The 16,442-nt window shown below is 37.8% G+C and overlaps 1 protein-coding gene across 36 annotated transcripts in view; it reads right to left on the bottom strand.

The window, feature by feature from the left end:
- Positions 1-16,442, bottom strand: part of SUGCT (succinyl-CoA:glutarate-CoA transferase) — a 796,973-nt gene that overhangs the window by 562,016 nt on the left and 218,515 nt on the right. For 18 of the 36 annotated variants that reach the window (XM_064290193.1, XM_064290192.1, XM_064290195.1 and 15 more), the window contains one exon: positions 11,893-11,988. The exons of 4 other annotated variants lie outside the window; for them this stretch is intronic. In XM_064290193.1, coding sequence (XP_064146263.1) covers positions 11,893-11,988 — 96 coding nt within the window. Of the gene's footprint in view, positions 1-11,892; positions 11,989-15,191; positions 15,258-16,442 lie in introns of all 36 variants that reach the window. 14 more of the 36 variants (XM_064290175.1, XM_064290173.1, XM_064290157.1 and 11 more) reach the window with 1 other exon arrangement.

The raw sequence follows: 16,442 nt of genomic DNA, 5'->3' as shown, positions 1-16,442 counted from the left end.
GAGAGGAATGGTATAGATATAGAATTTCTTGTATGTTACTGAAGTTAAGTTGGTACCAACTTACCCTAGAATTTTATAAATACAGACTCTTAAATGTAATATTTATGGTAACCACTAAGAAAATATATTAAAAAAGTACACAAAAGGAAAGGAGAAGGCAACCAAAAAATATCACAATAAGCCAACAAAACACAAAAGCGAGCAGTAGTAAAGGAAAAAGATAAAAAGGCTTAAGATACACACACACAAAATAACAAAATGACAGAAGTCTCAGTAATTACGGTGAATGTAAATGGTCCAAATGCTTCAATCAAAAAGCAGTGAGTGACAGACTGGATTAAAAAACAATAATCCAACTATATGCTGTTTAATAAGACATTTGTGTCCTTAAACCAAGGACACAAATAGGTTGAAAGTGAAAGGATGAAAAAAAAATTCCATGCAAATAATAACCAAAAGAGAGCTGGGGTGGCAATCTTAATATCAGACAAATATACTTTAAGACAAAATGCATTAGAAGATATAAAGATGAACATTATGCAGTAATAAAAAGTTCAATTAATCAAGAAGATTAACAAACATAAATATATATGCAACCCACATCAGGGCACCTAAATATATAAAGCAAACACTGATAGAATTGAAGGGAGAAATACTAATACAAATCACAGTTGGAAGCTTTAATATACCACTTTCAATATGGACAGAACATCAACAAAAATCAATAGGAAACAGAGGACATGAATGACACTATAAATCAACCAGACTTCACAGACAAAGATAGAACACTCCGCCCAAAGACAGCACAATATATATTCTCCTCCAGTGCATGTGAATCACTCACTGGGATAGACCACATGTTAAGTCACAAACCCCGTCCTGAAAAATTTTAAAAGACTGAAATCATACAAAGTATTTTCTCTGTTCACACGGAGTGAAGGTAAAAATAAATAACAGAAAAAATACACTTTTTTGTTGTTGTCAGGTGCCAATGAGTTGCTTCTGACTCATAGCAACCTTATGCACAACAAAATAAAAAACTGACTGATCTTCCAATATCCTCAAGATCGCTCTTATGCTTGAGCCCATTTTTGTAGCCACTATGTCAATCCATCTCGTTGAGGGTCTTCCTCTTTTTCTCTGACCCTCTACTTTACCAAACATGAGGTCCTTCTCCAGGGACTGATTTCTCCTGATAACATGTCCAAAGTATGTGAGACTAAGCATGTGTCATCATCCTCACTTCCAAGATAGATTTGTTCATTCTTCTGGCAGTCCATGTTATATTCAATATTCTTCGCCAATGCCATAATTCAAAGGCATCAATTCTTCTTCAGTACCTCCTTATTCATTGACCAGCTTTTGCATGCATATGAGGCAACTGAAAATACCATGGCTTGGGTAAGGTGCACCTTAGTCCTTAAAGGTACATCTTTGCTTTTTAACACTTTAAAGAGGTCTTTTGCAGCAGATTTGCCCAATGCAACATGTCGTTTGATTTCTTCACTGCTGCTTCCATGGGTGCTGATTATAGATTCAAGTAAAATGAAATCCTTGACAACTTCAGTCTTTTCTCCATTTATCATGATGTTTATCGGTCCAGTTGTGAGGATTTTTGTTTTCTTTATGTTGAGGTGTAATCCATATTGAAAGCTGTAGTCTTTGATCTTCATCAGTAAGTGCTTCAATTCCTCTTTACTTTCAGCAAGCAAGGTTGTGTCATCTGTATAACACAGGTTGTTAATGAGTCTTCCTCCAATCTTGATGCTGTGTTCTTCTTCATCTAGTACAGCTTCTCAGATTATTTGCTCGACATAAGATAGAATAAGTATGGTGAAAGGATACAACCCTGATGCGCACCTTTCTTGACTTTAAACCACGCAGTATCTCCTTGTTTTATTCGAACGACTGCTTCTTTATCTATGCACAGTTTCCTCATGAACACAATTAAGTGTTGTGGAATTCCCATTCTTTGCAACATTAGCCATAATTTGTTATGATCCACACAGTTGAATGCCTTTGTATAGTCAATAAAACAGAGGTAAACATATTTCCGGTACTCTCTGCTTTTAGCCAGGATCCATCTGACGTCAGCAATGATATCCCTCATTCCACGTCCTCTTCTGAATTCAGCTTGAATTTCTGGCGGTTCCCTGTCGATGTAGTGCTGCAACCGCTTTTGAGTGATTTTCAGCAAAATTTTACTCGCATGTGATATTAATGATATTGTTTGATAATTTCCACATTGGGTTGGATCCCCTTTCTTTGGAATAGGCAAAAATATGGACCTCTTCCAGTCAGTTGGCCAGGTAGCTGTCTTCCAGACTTCTTGGCATAGGTGAATGAGCACTTCCAGCACTGTACCTGCTTGTTGAAACATCTGAACATATATACTAACATATGAAAATTAAGCAGCACACTGTTAAACTACTAATAGGTCAAGGAAGAAATCAAAAGAGAAATCACAATCTCTTAAGAGTCAAATGAAAATGAAAGCACGACATACCAAAACTTCTGGGATGCAGCGAAGGTAGAACTGAGAGGGAAACTTATAGCAATAAATGCCTATGTGAAAAAAGAAAATCTCAAATTAACAGCTTAATGCAACAACTCCAGGAAGCAGAAAGAGAAGCGCAAATTAAGCCTAAACCTACCAGAAGAAAGGAAATATCAAAAATCGCAGCAGAAATAAATAAAATCAAAAACAGAAAAACAATAGATTGAATCAATTATACCAGAAGTTGGTTCTTTGAAAAGATCAATAAAATTGACAAAACTTTAGCTAGACTGACAAAGTAAAAAAAAGAAAAGATGCAAATAAACAAAATGAGAAATGAAAGAGGGGACACTACAACTGAGCAGATAGAAATAAAGAGAATTAAAGAAAGAAATAAAGAGACAGAATACTATGAACAAATGTATGGCAACAAACTGGACAACCAAGATGAAATGGACAAATTCTTAGGAGCACACAACCTGCCCAAACTGACTCAAGAGGAAATAGAAAGTCTCAACAGACCCATAACAAGTGAAGAGATCAAATCAGTGATCAAAAACCTCTCAACAAAAGAAGTCCTAGGCCAGATGTCTTCACTGGGGAAATCTACCAAACATTTAGAGAAGAATTGACACCAATATTGTCTAAACTCCTCGAAAAGACAGAGAAGGAAGACTACTCCCCGATTCATTCTATGAAACAAACATAACCCTGGCACCCAAACCAGACAAAGACACCACAACAAAAGAAAACTACAGGCCAATATCTCTTATGAATACAGATGCAAAAGTCCACAACAAAATACTAGCGAACAGAATCCAACAGCATATTAAAAGAGTCCTATACCATGACCAGGTGGAATTCATTCCAGGAATGCAGGGATGGTTCGACATTAGAAAATCAATCAATGTAATACACCACATCAATAGAACAAAGGAAAAGAGCCACATGATCATCTCTATGGACACATAAAAAGCATTTGATAAAATCCAATGCCCTTTCTTGGTAAAAATCCTAACTAAGATTGGAATAGAAGGGAAATTCCTCAATATGATTCAGGGCATCCATGAAAAGTCAACAGCCAACATTATATTTAATGGAGAAAGACTGAGTGCTCTCCCCTTGAAATTGGGAACAAGACAGGGGTGCCCACTCTCACCACTTCTATATCAACATTGTATTAGAAGTCCTAGCCAGAGCAATGCAATAAGACAAGAAAAAGAAATAAAAGGCATTCAGATTGAAAAAGAAGCAAAATTATCTCCACTTGCAGATAATATGATCCTATATATGGAAAATTCCTAAGATTCCACAAGAAAGGTTCTAGACCTGATAGAACAATTTAGCAAAGTTGCAGGGTACAAGGTCAAAAGACAAAAATCAGTTGTTTCTATACACCAGTTATGAGAAATCTAAAAGTGAAATTAGGAAAACAATTCCATTTACAATAGTATGTAAGATGATAAAATACCTAGGAATAAATATAACCAGGGACATGAAGGACTGACTTATACAATGAAAACTATAAAACACTGCTGAAAGAGATTAGGGAACACTTAAATAAATGGAAAGATGTTTCACATTCAAGGATTAGAAAACTTAATATTGCTATGATGTTGTCATGGATTGAAATGTGTCCTCCAAAAATATGTGTCAACTTGGTTAGGCCATGATTCCCAGTATCGTGTGATTGTCCTCCATTCTGTGATTGTAATTTTATGTTAAAGAGGATTAAGGTGGGATTGTAACCCCACTCTTACCCAGGTCACATCCCTGATCCAATGTAAAGGGAGTTTCCCTGGGGTGTGGCCTGTACCACCTTTTATCTTACAAGAGATAAAAGGAAAGGGAAGCGAGCAGAGAGCTGGGGGACCTCATACCAAGAAAGAAGCACCAGGAGCACAGCGTGTCCTATGGACCCAGGGTTCCTGTACAAAGAAGATCCTAGTCCAAGGGAATATTGATGAGAAGGACCTTCGTCCAGAGCCGACAGAGAGAAAAAGTCTTCCCCTGGAGCTGACGCCCTGAAATTGGACTTCTAGCCTACTAGACTGTGAGAAAATAAATTTCTCTTTGTTAAAGCCATCCACTTGTGGTATTTCTGTTGTAGCCGTATTAGATGACTAAGACAGATGTCAGTACTACCCAAAGTGATCTATAGATTCAATGCAATCCCACTCAAAATTCCAACAGCTTTCTTTACAGAAATAGAAAAACCAATCCTCATCTTTATGCAGAATGGCAAGAGGCCCCAAGTAGCAATGTTGAAAGAGCAAAGCAGGAGGACTCACACTGCCTGATTTTAAAACATTCTATACAGCAACAGTAATCAAAACAACATGGTACTGGCATAACAATGTCACACAGAACAATGGAATAGAATGAGAGTCCAGAAATGAACTCTCACATGTATGGCCAATTGATTTTTGATAAGGGTGTTAAGTTCATTCAATGGGGAAAGAAGAGTCTCTTCAATAAACAATTCTGGGAAAATTGGATTTTCACACACAGCAAAATGAAACAAGACCCTTACCTCATGCCATACACGAAAACAAATTCAAAATGGATTAAGGACCTAAATGTGCAAACTCAAACCATGACATACTTAGAAGAAAAAAATCAGGGGCAAAGCTGGCAGGCCTAGCTTTTAACAATGGATTATCTAATATAATAACAAAAGCACAAATGGCAAAAAACCAAATAAATAAATGGAACTTCATAAAATAACTTTTGTTCATCAAAAGACTTTACAAAAAAAGTGAAAACATAAGCTACCAACTAGTAGAATATCTTTGGAAACCATATATCTGACAAGAATCTAATAACCTTAATACATATAAAACTTGGTCAATCTAACAACAAAAAGACAAACCAATCATAAAATGGGCAAAGGATCTGAATAGACATTTCACCAAAGAGGACATTCAAATGGCCACCAAACACATGAAAAGATGATCAGCATCACCAGCCATCAAAACAAAAAAACCAAACCTGTTGCCATTGAGTCGATTGTGACTCATAGCAACCCTATAGGACAGAGTAGAACTGCCCCATATGGTTTTCAAGGAGCGCCTGGTGGATTCGAACTGCCGACCTTTTGGTTAGCAGCCAAGCTCTTAACCACTAGGCAACCAGGGTTTCCAAACCCATTGCTGTCGAGTCAATTCTGACTCATAGTAACCCTATACACCAGCCATCAGAGAGACACAAATCAAAACTGCAATGAGATTCCATTTCGCTCCCACTAGGATGGCTAAGATTAAAAAATAATAATAAATATTGGTGAGGATGTGGGGAAATTGGCAGTGGGAATGCAAAATGGTACAGCTGTTGTGGAAAACAGTGTTCCTCAAAATACTGAAAACAGAACTACCATATTGCCCGGCAATTCCACTCCTAGGTATATACCCAAAAGACTTGAAAACAGACACTCAAACAGAGACTTGTACACCAATGTTCATCGCAGCACTATCGACAATAGTCAAAAGGTGGGAACAACCTAAATGCCTATCAACAGATGAATGGATAAACATAACGTGGTGGTTGCTGTTGTTCAGTGCAGTTGAGTTAGTTCCAACTCATAGCAACCCTATATACAACAGAACAAAACACTGCCCAGTCCTGCACCATCCTTACAACCGTTGTTACGTTTGAGACCATTGTTGCAGCCACTATGTCAATCCATCTCATCGAGGATCTTCCTCTTTTTCTCTGACCCTCTACTTTACCAAACATGATGTCTTCCTCCAGGGACTGGTCCCTCCTGACAACATGTCCAATGTACATGAGATGAAGTCTCACAATCCTCACTTTCGAGAAGCATTCTGGCTGTACTTCTTTCAAAACAGACTTGTTCATTCTTCCGGCAGTCCATGGTATAGTCAACATTCTTTGCCAATACCACAATTCAAAGGCATCAATTCTTCTTTCATCTTCCGTATTCATTGTCCAGCTTTCACATGCATATGGAGTGACAGAAAACACCACGGCTTGGGTTAGGTACACCTTAGTCCTCAAAGTGACATCTTTGTTTTTTAACACTTTAAAGAGGTCTTTTGCAGAAGATTTGACTGTTGCTTCCACGAATGTTGATTGTGGATCCAAGTTAAATTAAATCCTTGACAACTTCAATCTTTTCTCCACTTGTCATAATGCTTATTGGTCCGGTTGTGAGGATTTTTGTCTTCTTTATGTTGAGGTATAATCCATACTGAGCGCTGTAGTCTTTGATCTTCATCAGTAAGTGCTTGAAGTACTCTTTACTTTTAGCAGGCAAGGTTGTGATATATGCATATTGCAGGCTGTTAATGAGTCTTCCACCAATCCTGATGCCACATTCTTCACATAGTTCAGCTTCTCAGATTATTAGCTTAGCATATAGATTGAATAAGTATGGTGAAAGGATACAACCCTGACGCACACCTTTCCTGATTTTAAACCACGTGATATTCCCTTGTCCTGTTTGAATGGCTGCCTTTTGGTCAATGTACAGATTCTGCACGACCACAATTAAGTGTTCTGGAATTCCCATTCTTTGCAATGTTATCTATAATTTGTTACAATTCACACAGTGAATGCCTTTGCATAGTCAATTAATAAAAACACAGTTAAACATCTTTCTGGTATTTTTTGCTTTTAGGCAAGACCCATTTGACATCAGCAATAATATCCCTCATTCCACATGCTCTTCTGAATCCAGCTTGAAATTGCGATGTACTGCTGTGTTCATTTTTTAAATCTCTTCAGCAAAATTTTACTTACATGTGATATTAACGATATTGTTCAATAATTTCCGCATTCTGTTGGATCACCTTTCTTTGTAATGGGCACATATATGGATCTTTTCCAAATCTGGAAGACAGTTACCTGGCCAACTGACAAAATGTGGTGCGTACATACAATGGAATACTACTCAACTAGTAGGAGAAATGAAGTTTTGATGCATGCTCCAATGTGGTCGGAGCTGGAAGACATTATGCTGAGTGAAATAAGTCAATCACAAAAGGACAAATATTATATAACCTCACCTATATAAAAAGATAAGAAAAGGAAAATGTACAGAGAACAAAGTTTATTAGTTTATTAGTTCATCTCTCCAGGGATGGGGCAGGAGAGGAAGTTAACTGTGATGGAAATAATGCATTGACTGAGGGTAGGTTTGCACAGTTAGTTATTGCAATTGTTTCAAAAAAGTTGTACACCTGTAGAAAGATGAATTGGCAAAAATTGTGCGATATTTGGTCATATTTACAAAAACGACCAAAAAGAGAAAGAATAGCTGCTAAGCTCACAATCAAAAACCTCATGGGGTTTAGTTCCTTGGTTTGAAGTTTTAGGGTCATAAGATATCCCAGTTAATAAGCCTAATAACATGTTTAATGCTTCTGTTCTACCTCCTAGTTCATTGTGCAGTGCCTGGGGTCTTAAAAGCTTGCAAGCGGCCATCCAAGGCACAACAATTGGTCTCTATTCACCTGGAGCAACACAGGAAGAAGGAGAATCAGGAATAGGAGGATATGGAATGTGTGACTAGTTGCCTCCATGAACAACTGCCTCCTTTGCCGTGAGACCAGAAGAACTAGATTAGATGGTGCCTGGCTACCATTACTGAACATTTTGATCAAAAATTCTAAAGAAGAATCTTGATCAAAAGGGGAAAATGTAGAACAGAATTTCAGATTCTCCTGGACTCCAGACTTCCTGGACCCATGAAGGTTCGGCGAACCCCTGAAATAACCTTTAAGCCTCAAACCAAAAACATCCCCTGAAGTCTTCTTAAAATAAGACAAGAGTTTAGCTTAACTAGTAAAAAAAGAAAATGTGCCTTGAGCATTATGCTTTTTAAGAACTATCTATATGGGATCAAAGTGACAACTGCAACTCAGAAAATTAGATAGGAACCTTAGGAGGCAGTGAATTTATGTTACTGGAGGAGGAACAACTCAGAAAAGGAGGGTGAAAATGGTTGCACAACTCAAAGAATATAATCAATGTAACTAAATGGTACATGTGGAAACTGTTGAACTGGCGTATGTTTTGCTGTGTGTATTCTCAATAACAGCAGCATAATAATTACAATTTAATAAAAAAATTAAGATGAACATTACATAGTTATTAATCCCTTAGGTCTCTCAAGGCAAGGTTCAATGATAACGTGAAGAAAAGAAGCACTGAGATCCAAAAATTATTTTAAAAATCTAAATTCTCAGAAAAGCATCTACCAAAATGTTCAACAGGTAGCAAATTATTATCTGCGTTCTGTCTACTTTTATGTAGCTTACTCATTCTCAAAAAGTTGACATCCAAAGAACAGGACAAAAAGAGCACAAGTGGATAATCAACCTGAGAAGTTAAGAACTGCATGAATACAAAATAACACACAATCAAGGATCACCACTTTTCAGAAACTTCCATTCCATGCATTCAACATCTATGACATTTCAGATAAGGTTCAACAAGAATTAAGGAGAGTGAGACCATCAGGGCTTCCCATTATAGATTTTCAGCTCAAAACTCAGACAACTCAAATTAGACACAAAGCTGTAATTATTATAGAAAACTGAATTATAATTATCCTGGCATTCACCCATAAAAATATTCACCAAATCTATTTTAAAAATTGAAAACAGACCAGGGTCTATAAGTATATCTAGGGCCCATCTTGGTATGCAGGTTTCATTCAAGCTAAATTTGCATTTATTCCTTACTCACAGAGCTGAACCAGCTCTCAACCAAGAGGAAACAAATTAATTCTGAGCTCCTAAGGAAAGGCTCCGGTAGATCTTATTTCTTACAGATAATAAAGCTGCAATCAACTAAGATAAAATAAACACCAGATCCATTTTATGCAACTGGGACCATTCAACCAGGGAAAGTACATTTCTGTGTATGAAGAACAGAAACATACACAGAATCTCTTGTGTCATTTGCCTTCCAAAATAAGCCGGTGATTCTGAATTTCTTCTCCTCTCACAGGGAAATAATTGAGAGCATACCCAGGACTCTACAGCTCTAGGTGCAAACAGGTAATGATCATACTGAGAGGGGATAACTGAGGTCTATACAAAGATGGATTGACACAGTGGCTGCAATGATGGACTCAAGCATAACAATGACTGTGAGAATGGTACAGGACCAGGCAGTGTTTTGTTCTATGGTACCTAGAGTTGCTATGAGCTGAAAATGACTTGACAGCAGCTAACAACAACACACAAAGCTTTTTAAAAAGATATTCTATTCAAAAATATATAAGCAAAAAACTATAAAAGCAAAGCTTATGCTTGAACACAACCAACAACTCCCCATGTGGTGTGATCTGGAATTAAACTACTAAGCCCTTCTGCTCAGAAAAGCTTTCTCTATACACATGCCTCGACTTCCATTATTTGAGATGAATTCCTGTGGTTCCCAACATTGTCCTCTGTTAAAATACCATTATCGATGATGAGTATGAATTAATTAATGAGGTCCCTTAGGGAGCTGCAAACACGTTTGATGGAGAGGGTGTAAGGGTGGAATAGAGAAAGGAAACGAAAACACAGCACTTTCTTGTCAAACACTACAGCACTTTCGTGCCAAAGGTAGAACAGTGCATCTAAAAGAACACTGAGCAAGGAGGCAGGAGACTACAGTTGGAATCCATCCACCCAAGCTACACATTGGGTTTCTCAGGTGAAAAATAAGAAGACTGGATCAGATGATCTCTAACCAGTTCCAAAATGCAACGATTTTTGTGAAATGAGGCTAAAAATCTAGGGTCAGCTATGAAGGACAAAGGAGTGAGAAAGCAAAATGTCACTAATGGTGACCATAAATTCACTGTGGAGAAAAGAGGGACCCCACTAAAAAAACTGTCTTCACAACTGTAATTATACCAAAGATTAGCCAAACGTGTTAAAAGCAGTTCTACCGTGAATGACTCAGGCGTAAAGGGACCATAAATAGAAACAGAGGAGCATCCTAGATTCATATTTGGCCACGGCTTCTCTCAAATTTGGATTAAAAAAAAATAGAAAAGAAACTAGTTTTGCCCAAGGAAATCTTGTTCTTAAAACTAAAAGGAGAGTTAACAGTACTGATGGATTTCCTGGCTAATGCAAAATGCTGACTTTCATGTTTTCTGTCAAGGGTGCAATCATGGAAATGATTACAGTAAAATTCATTCCTCCACTCAACAAATATTTATTTGGTACCTAGTATGTTCATTTACTGGATGCTGGAAAAGATATAATGATGAAAACGCATCTCTATTCCTAACCTTTCACCACCCATCTGTTGGTCTATTGTACTGTGCTGGCTTACGTGGTGCTGCGATGCTGGAAGTTATGCCACCGGTATTTCAAATACCAGCAGGGTCACCCACAGTGCACAGGTTTCAGCAGAGCTTCCAGATTACCACAGACCGAGAAGAAAGACTTGGCCATCTTCTTCTGAAAATTGACCCATGAAAACCTTACGGATCATCACAGAACATTGTTCGATTTGCTTGCTTTGGATATACCATTAAGAGGGATCAATCATTGAAGGAGGACATCATATTTGGTGAAACAAAGGGTGAATGAGGGAATGAAAGACCCTCAGTGAGATAAACTGATACAGTAGCTGCAACAACGGATTTGAACGTATGGGTGATTATGAGGATGACTCAGGACCAGACAATGTTTGGTTCTGTTATACATAAGGTCACAATGAGTTAAAGTTAACTTGATGGCATTTAACAACAATAACATTCCAAGCTTACAGTCTAGTAAAGGATATATGACAAATACAGAAATAACTACAGTGTGATAAAATGCAGCTGGGCTAAGCAAAGGTTTGGGTTTCGAAGAGGCGTTCAAGTTTTTGTTTCTATATTTTAAAGATCACAGTTCCTTCACATATTCAATCATACTAGCCACAGTCACGAATTTCTAAGGGCACATTTAGACACTTAATAAAGAACAACAACTCCTGAACCATCTGCTTTGCTCCAAAATGATGATCCATCACACACAAATTTTCATTTTATTCCAATCCTGTGAGAAGATTATTGTCAGCTGGGGTAGGTAACATTTGGTTTATAACTGGCATGGCAAACAAATTATGCCCTACAAAATGGCTACAGTCAGTGCCTTTTTTTGGGTGAAAAAAAATACAAACCATCATGTGAGTCCAAAAGGCACTCACTTTCAACAAGTTCCTTTGATCCACTTAAGCGTCCTGTTACTAATCTTCTCCGGATGAAGAAATTTGCAAAACACAGGACGTAAAGTGAACAACCAGAACCTTGTTATAGCTGCACAAAGATACATTACACCCTGAAGGGTTCTTTGTTTTTTTAAGGAAATCTTTTCCCAAACTCATCATTAAAAAACCACAGATTATATAAACCCAACCCTGTATTGTTACATTTTTACCTGGTGAGGAACAATACTGCCATGAGCTGCGCCCCAACGTTGTGCTCCCTTTTGGCCAATAAGATAATTAGCAGCTACCTGGGTCAAACATGCCACCTGCCCGAAGGGGAGGAAAAAAAATGCTAGTTATCTCCATTGATAAACAGATAAACAAAATGTTGTAGTTTGAAAGTTCTAATTTTATTTTGCTCTGTGTCACTGTAAGAAAAAAAAGAATAAAAAAAATTTTTAAAAACCTGTCCAAACACGCTAGAAAATATACAGGCACTCAAACTATCAAATAAAGAAAGAGCAGCATCACATTATTGCATGAGACTAAGTAATGGTCAACTGAGGACTATAAGTACAGAAACATTCAGCTCCTGAAAAAATCATTAGAAGGTTGAGGTTGACCCAACAGACGGAAGCTTGGGCCAGCCAGCCTTTAGCATCAAAGACACAGCAAAATGCATCTCCAACTAGTACCCTCCATTCAACAAACAGGTGAGCCAAAGAAGAAACCACATTCCTATGTGCTTCTTGTTATATGAAAAATTAATAAATGAACCTCTATCTTTGTCAGTTTAGTCTGGTTTTCTGGTACTTGCTGCCCAAAGCATTCTAACTGACCCAGATGATCAAGATCATTTACTTTTTTACTCATTATTGAATCATCCTCATTTAAACAAAAATTACTGTATATCTCCCAACTTGATCCTAGGCCCAACCCCCACACTACTGTATTCATTTCAGTTTTTGTGAACCATAGAGTTATTAAAGGGGTCATCTGAAACCGTAGTGTCAACTTCTAAATTTTGCAGTATCTCATGAACAGATCTTGAAAATCTAAAATAGTTCAGCTCCACACAAGGATAAAAGTAATAATTCCTGGTGATTTGCCTCAATTTCCCAATATTTTCTGTTTTTTTTTTTTAAAGATCTAACCAAATATTCAAAGCCATAGGTATCATTTTACATTTGCATTTTATAAAATATGCTCCCAGGAACAATAGTTTCAGTGTAGATCTTGGAGTAAAAGAGAGTCATGGTCAAAAATAGTTTGTAAATGCTGCATATTACATATCTCTTGGGCATCACATTTTAAAGGACCTGAGAAATCTAGACAAGCAGAAATCAATTCACGTTTTTACTTTAGTATCTAAGCAATTAACTCTTTTCTCTCATAGCCCCATTAGCATCCCATGAAACTAAAATTCTGAGATACACCCTTTTTAGAAAAACTTGTTTACACAAACTAAATGATGTTAACATTATAAAGAATCCTGACTTCCATGAAATCTCTATCAAAGTGTGGGGATGATGGACTAGTTAGGTTCAACAAACACTGTGCACCTATCCTGTGTACCCTGTACTAAGCACTGGGGATACAAAGATGAATAAGACCAAATCCCTTCCACAAACAGCTTTATGTTTGAAAGAATACCTGTGCCTCCAAGGTGCAGAACTACGAGCCACCTGGAAAGGAGGGGACCAAACTATAACTTTCCATAAGCCACCGAACAATTGCTGTTAAGTAATTCCAACTTATTGTAACCCCATGTGTTGCAGAGGAGAACTGTGCTCCACAGCGTTTTCAAGGCAGATGGAAATGAATCACCCGGCCTTTCTTCTGAGGCACCTCTGGGTGGGTTCGAACCACCAACCTTTCTATTATTAGTCAATTGCTTAACTGTCTAACTTGCCATAGTTTCCAGGAAAAACATTTCTGGCCTCATGATATGACTGTGATATGGCATGGGCTTGTTCATCCCATTCTATTATCATCAGATGTTATTGGGAATCTACCAGGCCAGCAATTCAAACACATCCCAAATTGAGTTCGGCTCCTGGAACAATAAAGGGCTGATTTTTCAAGGTTTGGTATCTCACCCTGACATTGTCCTCTACCTGACACAGCAATTCAACTTGGATGAGCCTCCTTATACCAGCGACCATTCTCCATTACTTTGTTCTTGGGATTTACACTCACTTTTATGTTCATTTACTGCTCTGTCGAAAATGGAACGGCCTCATGGCAGCCAATTCGGCTGTACTGTCCAGGTGGCAAAACTAATAAACTTTGAATCATCCACTTCTGGACCTCCATCTGGTCTTGGGCATTTGAATCATGGAGCATTCCAGGGCTGCCTGGGGCTGCCTAGTGTTAATCACCATTTCACAGAGCACTTCTGTGTCTTTCAAAATGGAAAATCAAATCAACATTTTCTAGTAAAAATACACTAGATGGGAAGTTCAAATTCAGTTTCTAATTTCTGTCAACGTCTAAGTAGTTGTACGACTGCAGGCATGTGATACAACTTGTCTGGCTTTCAGATACATTCTCCATAAAATCTTAGGTATTTGGGTTAAACCAATGGTTTTCAAACTTTTTTAAAAAGCAGAACTCTTTTTTTTCAAATCAAATAATACATGAAACCCTATGTACAAGCAGATAATAATCCCAAGTTACCTGGTTGAAGCAGAGGCAGGCCTGCAACCCCAGCGTGGGTAGCATGTCCATAGAACACTATTTGCAAACTACTAATTGGTCCCAAATTTCCTTCCAGGGTCAACCCTTCTGACGCTATTATTTCTAACAGTTTGTCAGATCAAAAGACACAAAGGGATGCAACAGTAGTAGTTTTCCCATGAAGACTCTTCCTAAAATTGGGGCAATTTTCCAGAGCCTGAAGATCTTTTCTATAAGAGAGGTGTTTCTTTGATCCAGCTATGTTGTGGTTCTTTTTTTTTTTTTCCTATCAAATAGATCCTGGTGAAAGTCACTCCCTAAGGAGTGCTGGTGTGACTGGAAATCAAGAATTTAAATTGATAAAAATAATTCTTTGCAACTAGTTAAGCACAAGATGTGCAATACCTCCACTTCTCTAATTTCAAAGCCAATTGATTGTCAATAGACCAACATCTGCAAGGGCTGTATAAGGACATGGGCTGGTTGATTAGAGATTAACCTGTAAAGCCTATATTGATCTGAAAGGCTGTTAGGGACAGCAAAGAGCTGGATTCTTGGCTAGAGATCATCGTGACTGCCTCCGTTCTTGCCTACTACCTCATACTTCTCAATTTTTGACTTCTGTGTTTCTGACCCAACCTAGATAAACTGACTTTGACAACTATTTAATAAAAGCATCCCATTTAGAGAGAGTTTGAATAAAGGGCCATACCTCCTCTTTCAGACTGTTTCTAAATGGAATACCATACACATTTCCTCCACTAGTAGTAACTCAGGAAAATAAAAAGCATTTCAGAACTACCAGGTTCCCACAAAACAAGAGGGTTAAATAAAATTTTAAGCCAGTTACCATCTAAAATCAAAGTGTGATTTGTCAGGAACTACTTCGAGGCAGAGTTGGAGGGCGGAAATAATTCTATTAAAAAAGAGAGAGAGAGAGCAACAGGGTTAAACTTAGCAACCCGATGTTTAAAGGAAGCATTACAAATCTGAAAGTAATCTACTATTTACAAGGACGTATTTTAGCAGGAGAAGGGAAAGAAAGTTGACAACTATGATGTGATTATGTATGAAAAATCAGAGGTTTCCTGGCAATTAATGACAAATTTTCCACAAATTAAAAGAATGCAGGATGTGACTTTTAGGTTAATAACTACATACTGTATGTGCATTCTAAATATTACATTAGATCATTACTTTCATCTCCTAAACTTAGGCTCATTATTTCATCAAGTGGACGCTATATAATTTACTCAGAATGTTGTCTTTGTATGGTCTCATCTAACAAAAAAGCCAACTTTGGTTTAATAATAATTATTCTGACAGCAAAGCTATTATTCTAGATAACATAGCGGGTCCTGGTATTCTGTGTGTATAGCCTGAAAACCAAAGGGGTGGCCAAAGTGAATCTCAAAGGGCACAGACTCAAAAGGACTGAGGTGGCATATGCTTGATAACTTCCCAAAGCACCCCCACGATGTCTGACACCACATATTCTACTTCTAACCACATGACAATCAAGCTGCAATAGTCTTTCATCTCCAAAAGGACAACCAAGCATTGACAGGCAAAATGGGAAAAACAAGACCAGAACTATGCTCCACTGCACCAAAGCAGGTAATTTTTTTTCCCCTCCTGTATGCTATCTGGCCTCCAATCAAGTTGGAGTAACCACCAACCATGCCCCCTTCTATATCTGCCCATATCTCCACCTATTCTTCAAAGTCCATTCCCACATCATCTTTTCCATGAAACCCTTTCCCCCATCACACAAGTAAGAAATTATTTTCTTTGCCTCTGAACAAATACAACACCTTAATTTTCCCAACTCCTGCTGCATTTTCACAGTCTGCCTCGTATTACAATTAGAATTATAAGATTTCAAAGCCAAAAGGGCCTAGACCAGAGTTCCTAAACCTGGTTATGCATCACGATCACCTGGGGAATTCCTGGACTTCCACCCCAAACTGAACCAGCCTCTGTATCTTATTTTTCCCTCCTTTTAAATTGGAAGCTATTTTAGGGTAAAAATTATGTCTTATAAACATTTAACCAATGTACCACTAACTGCACACCAAGTTTGAGAATCAAAGCTTCAGGA

The sequence above is a fragment of the Loxodonta africana genome, chromosome 8, assembly GCF_030014295.1.
Source record: "Loxodonta africana isolate mLoxAfr1 chromosome 8, mLoxAfr1.hap2, whole genome shotgun sequence".
Classification (NCBI taxonomy): Eukaryota; Metazoa; Chordata; class Mammalia; order Proboscidea; family Elephantidae; genus Loxodonta; species Loxodonta africana.
This window is presented reverse-complemented; position numbering and strand designations above follow the sequence as displayed.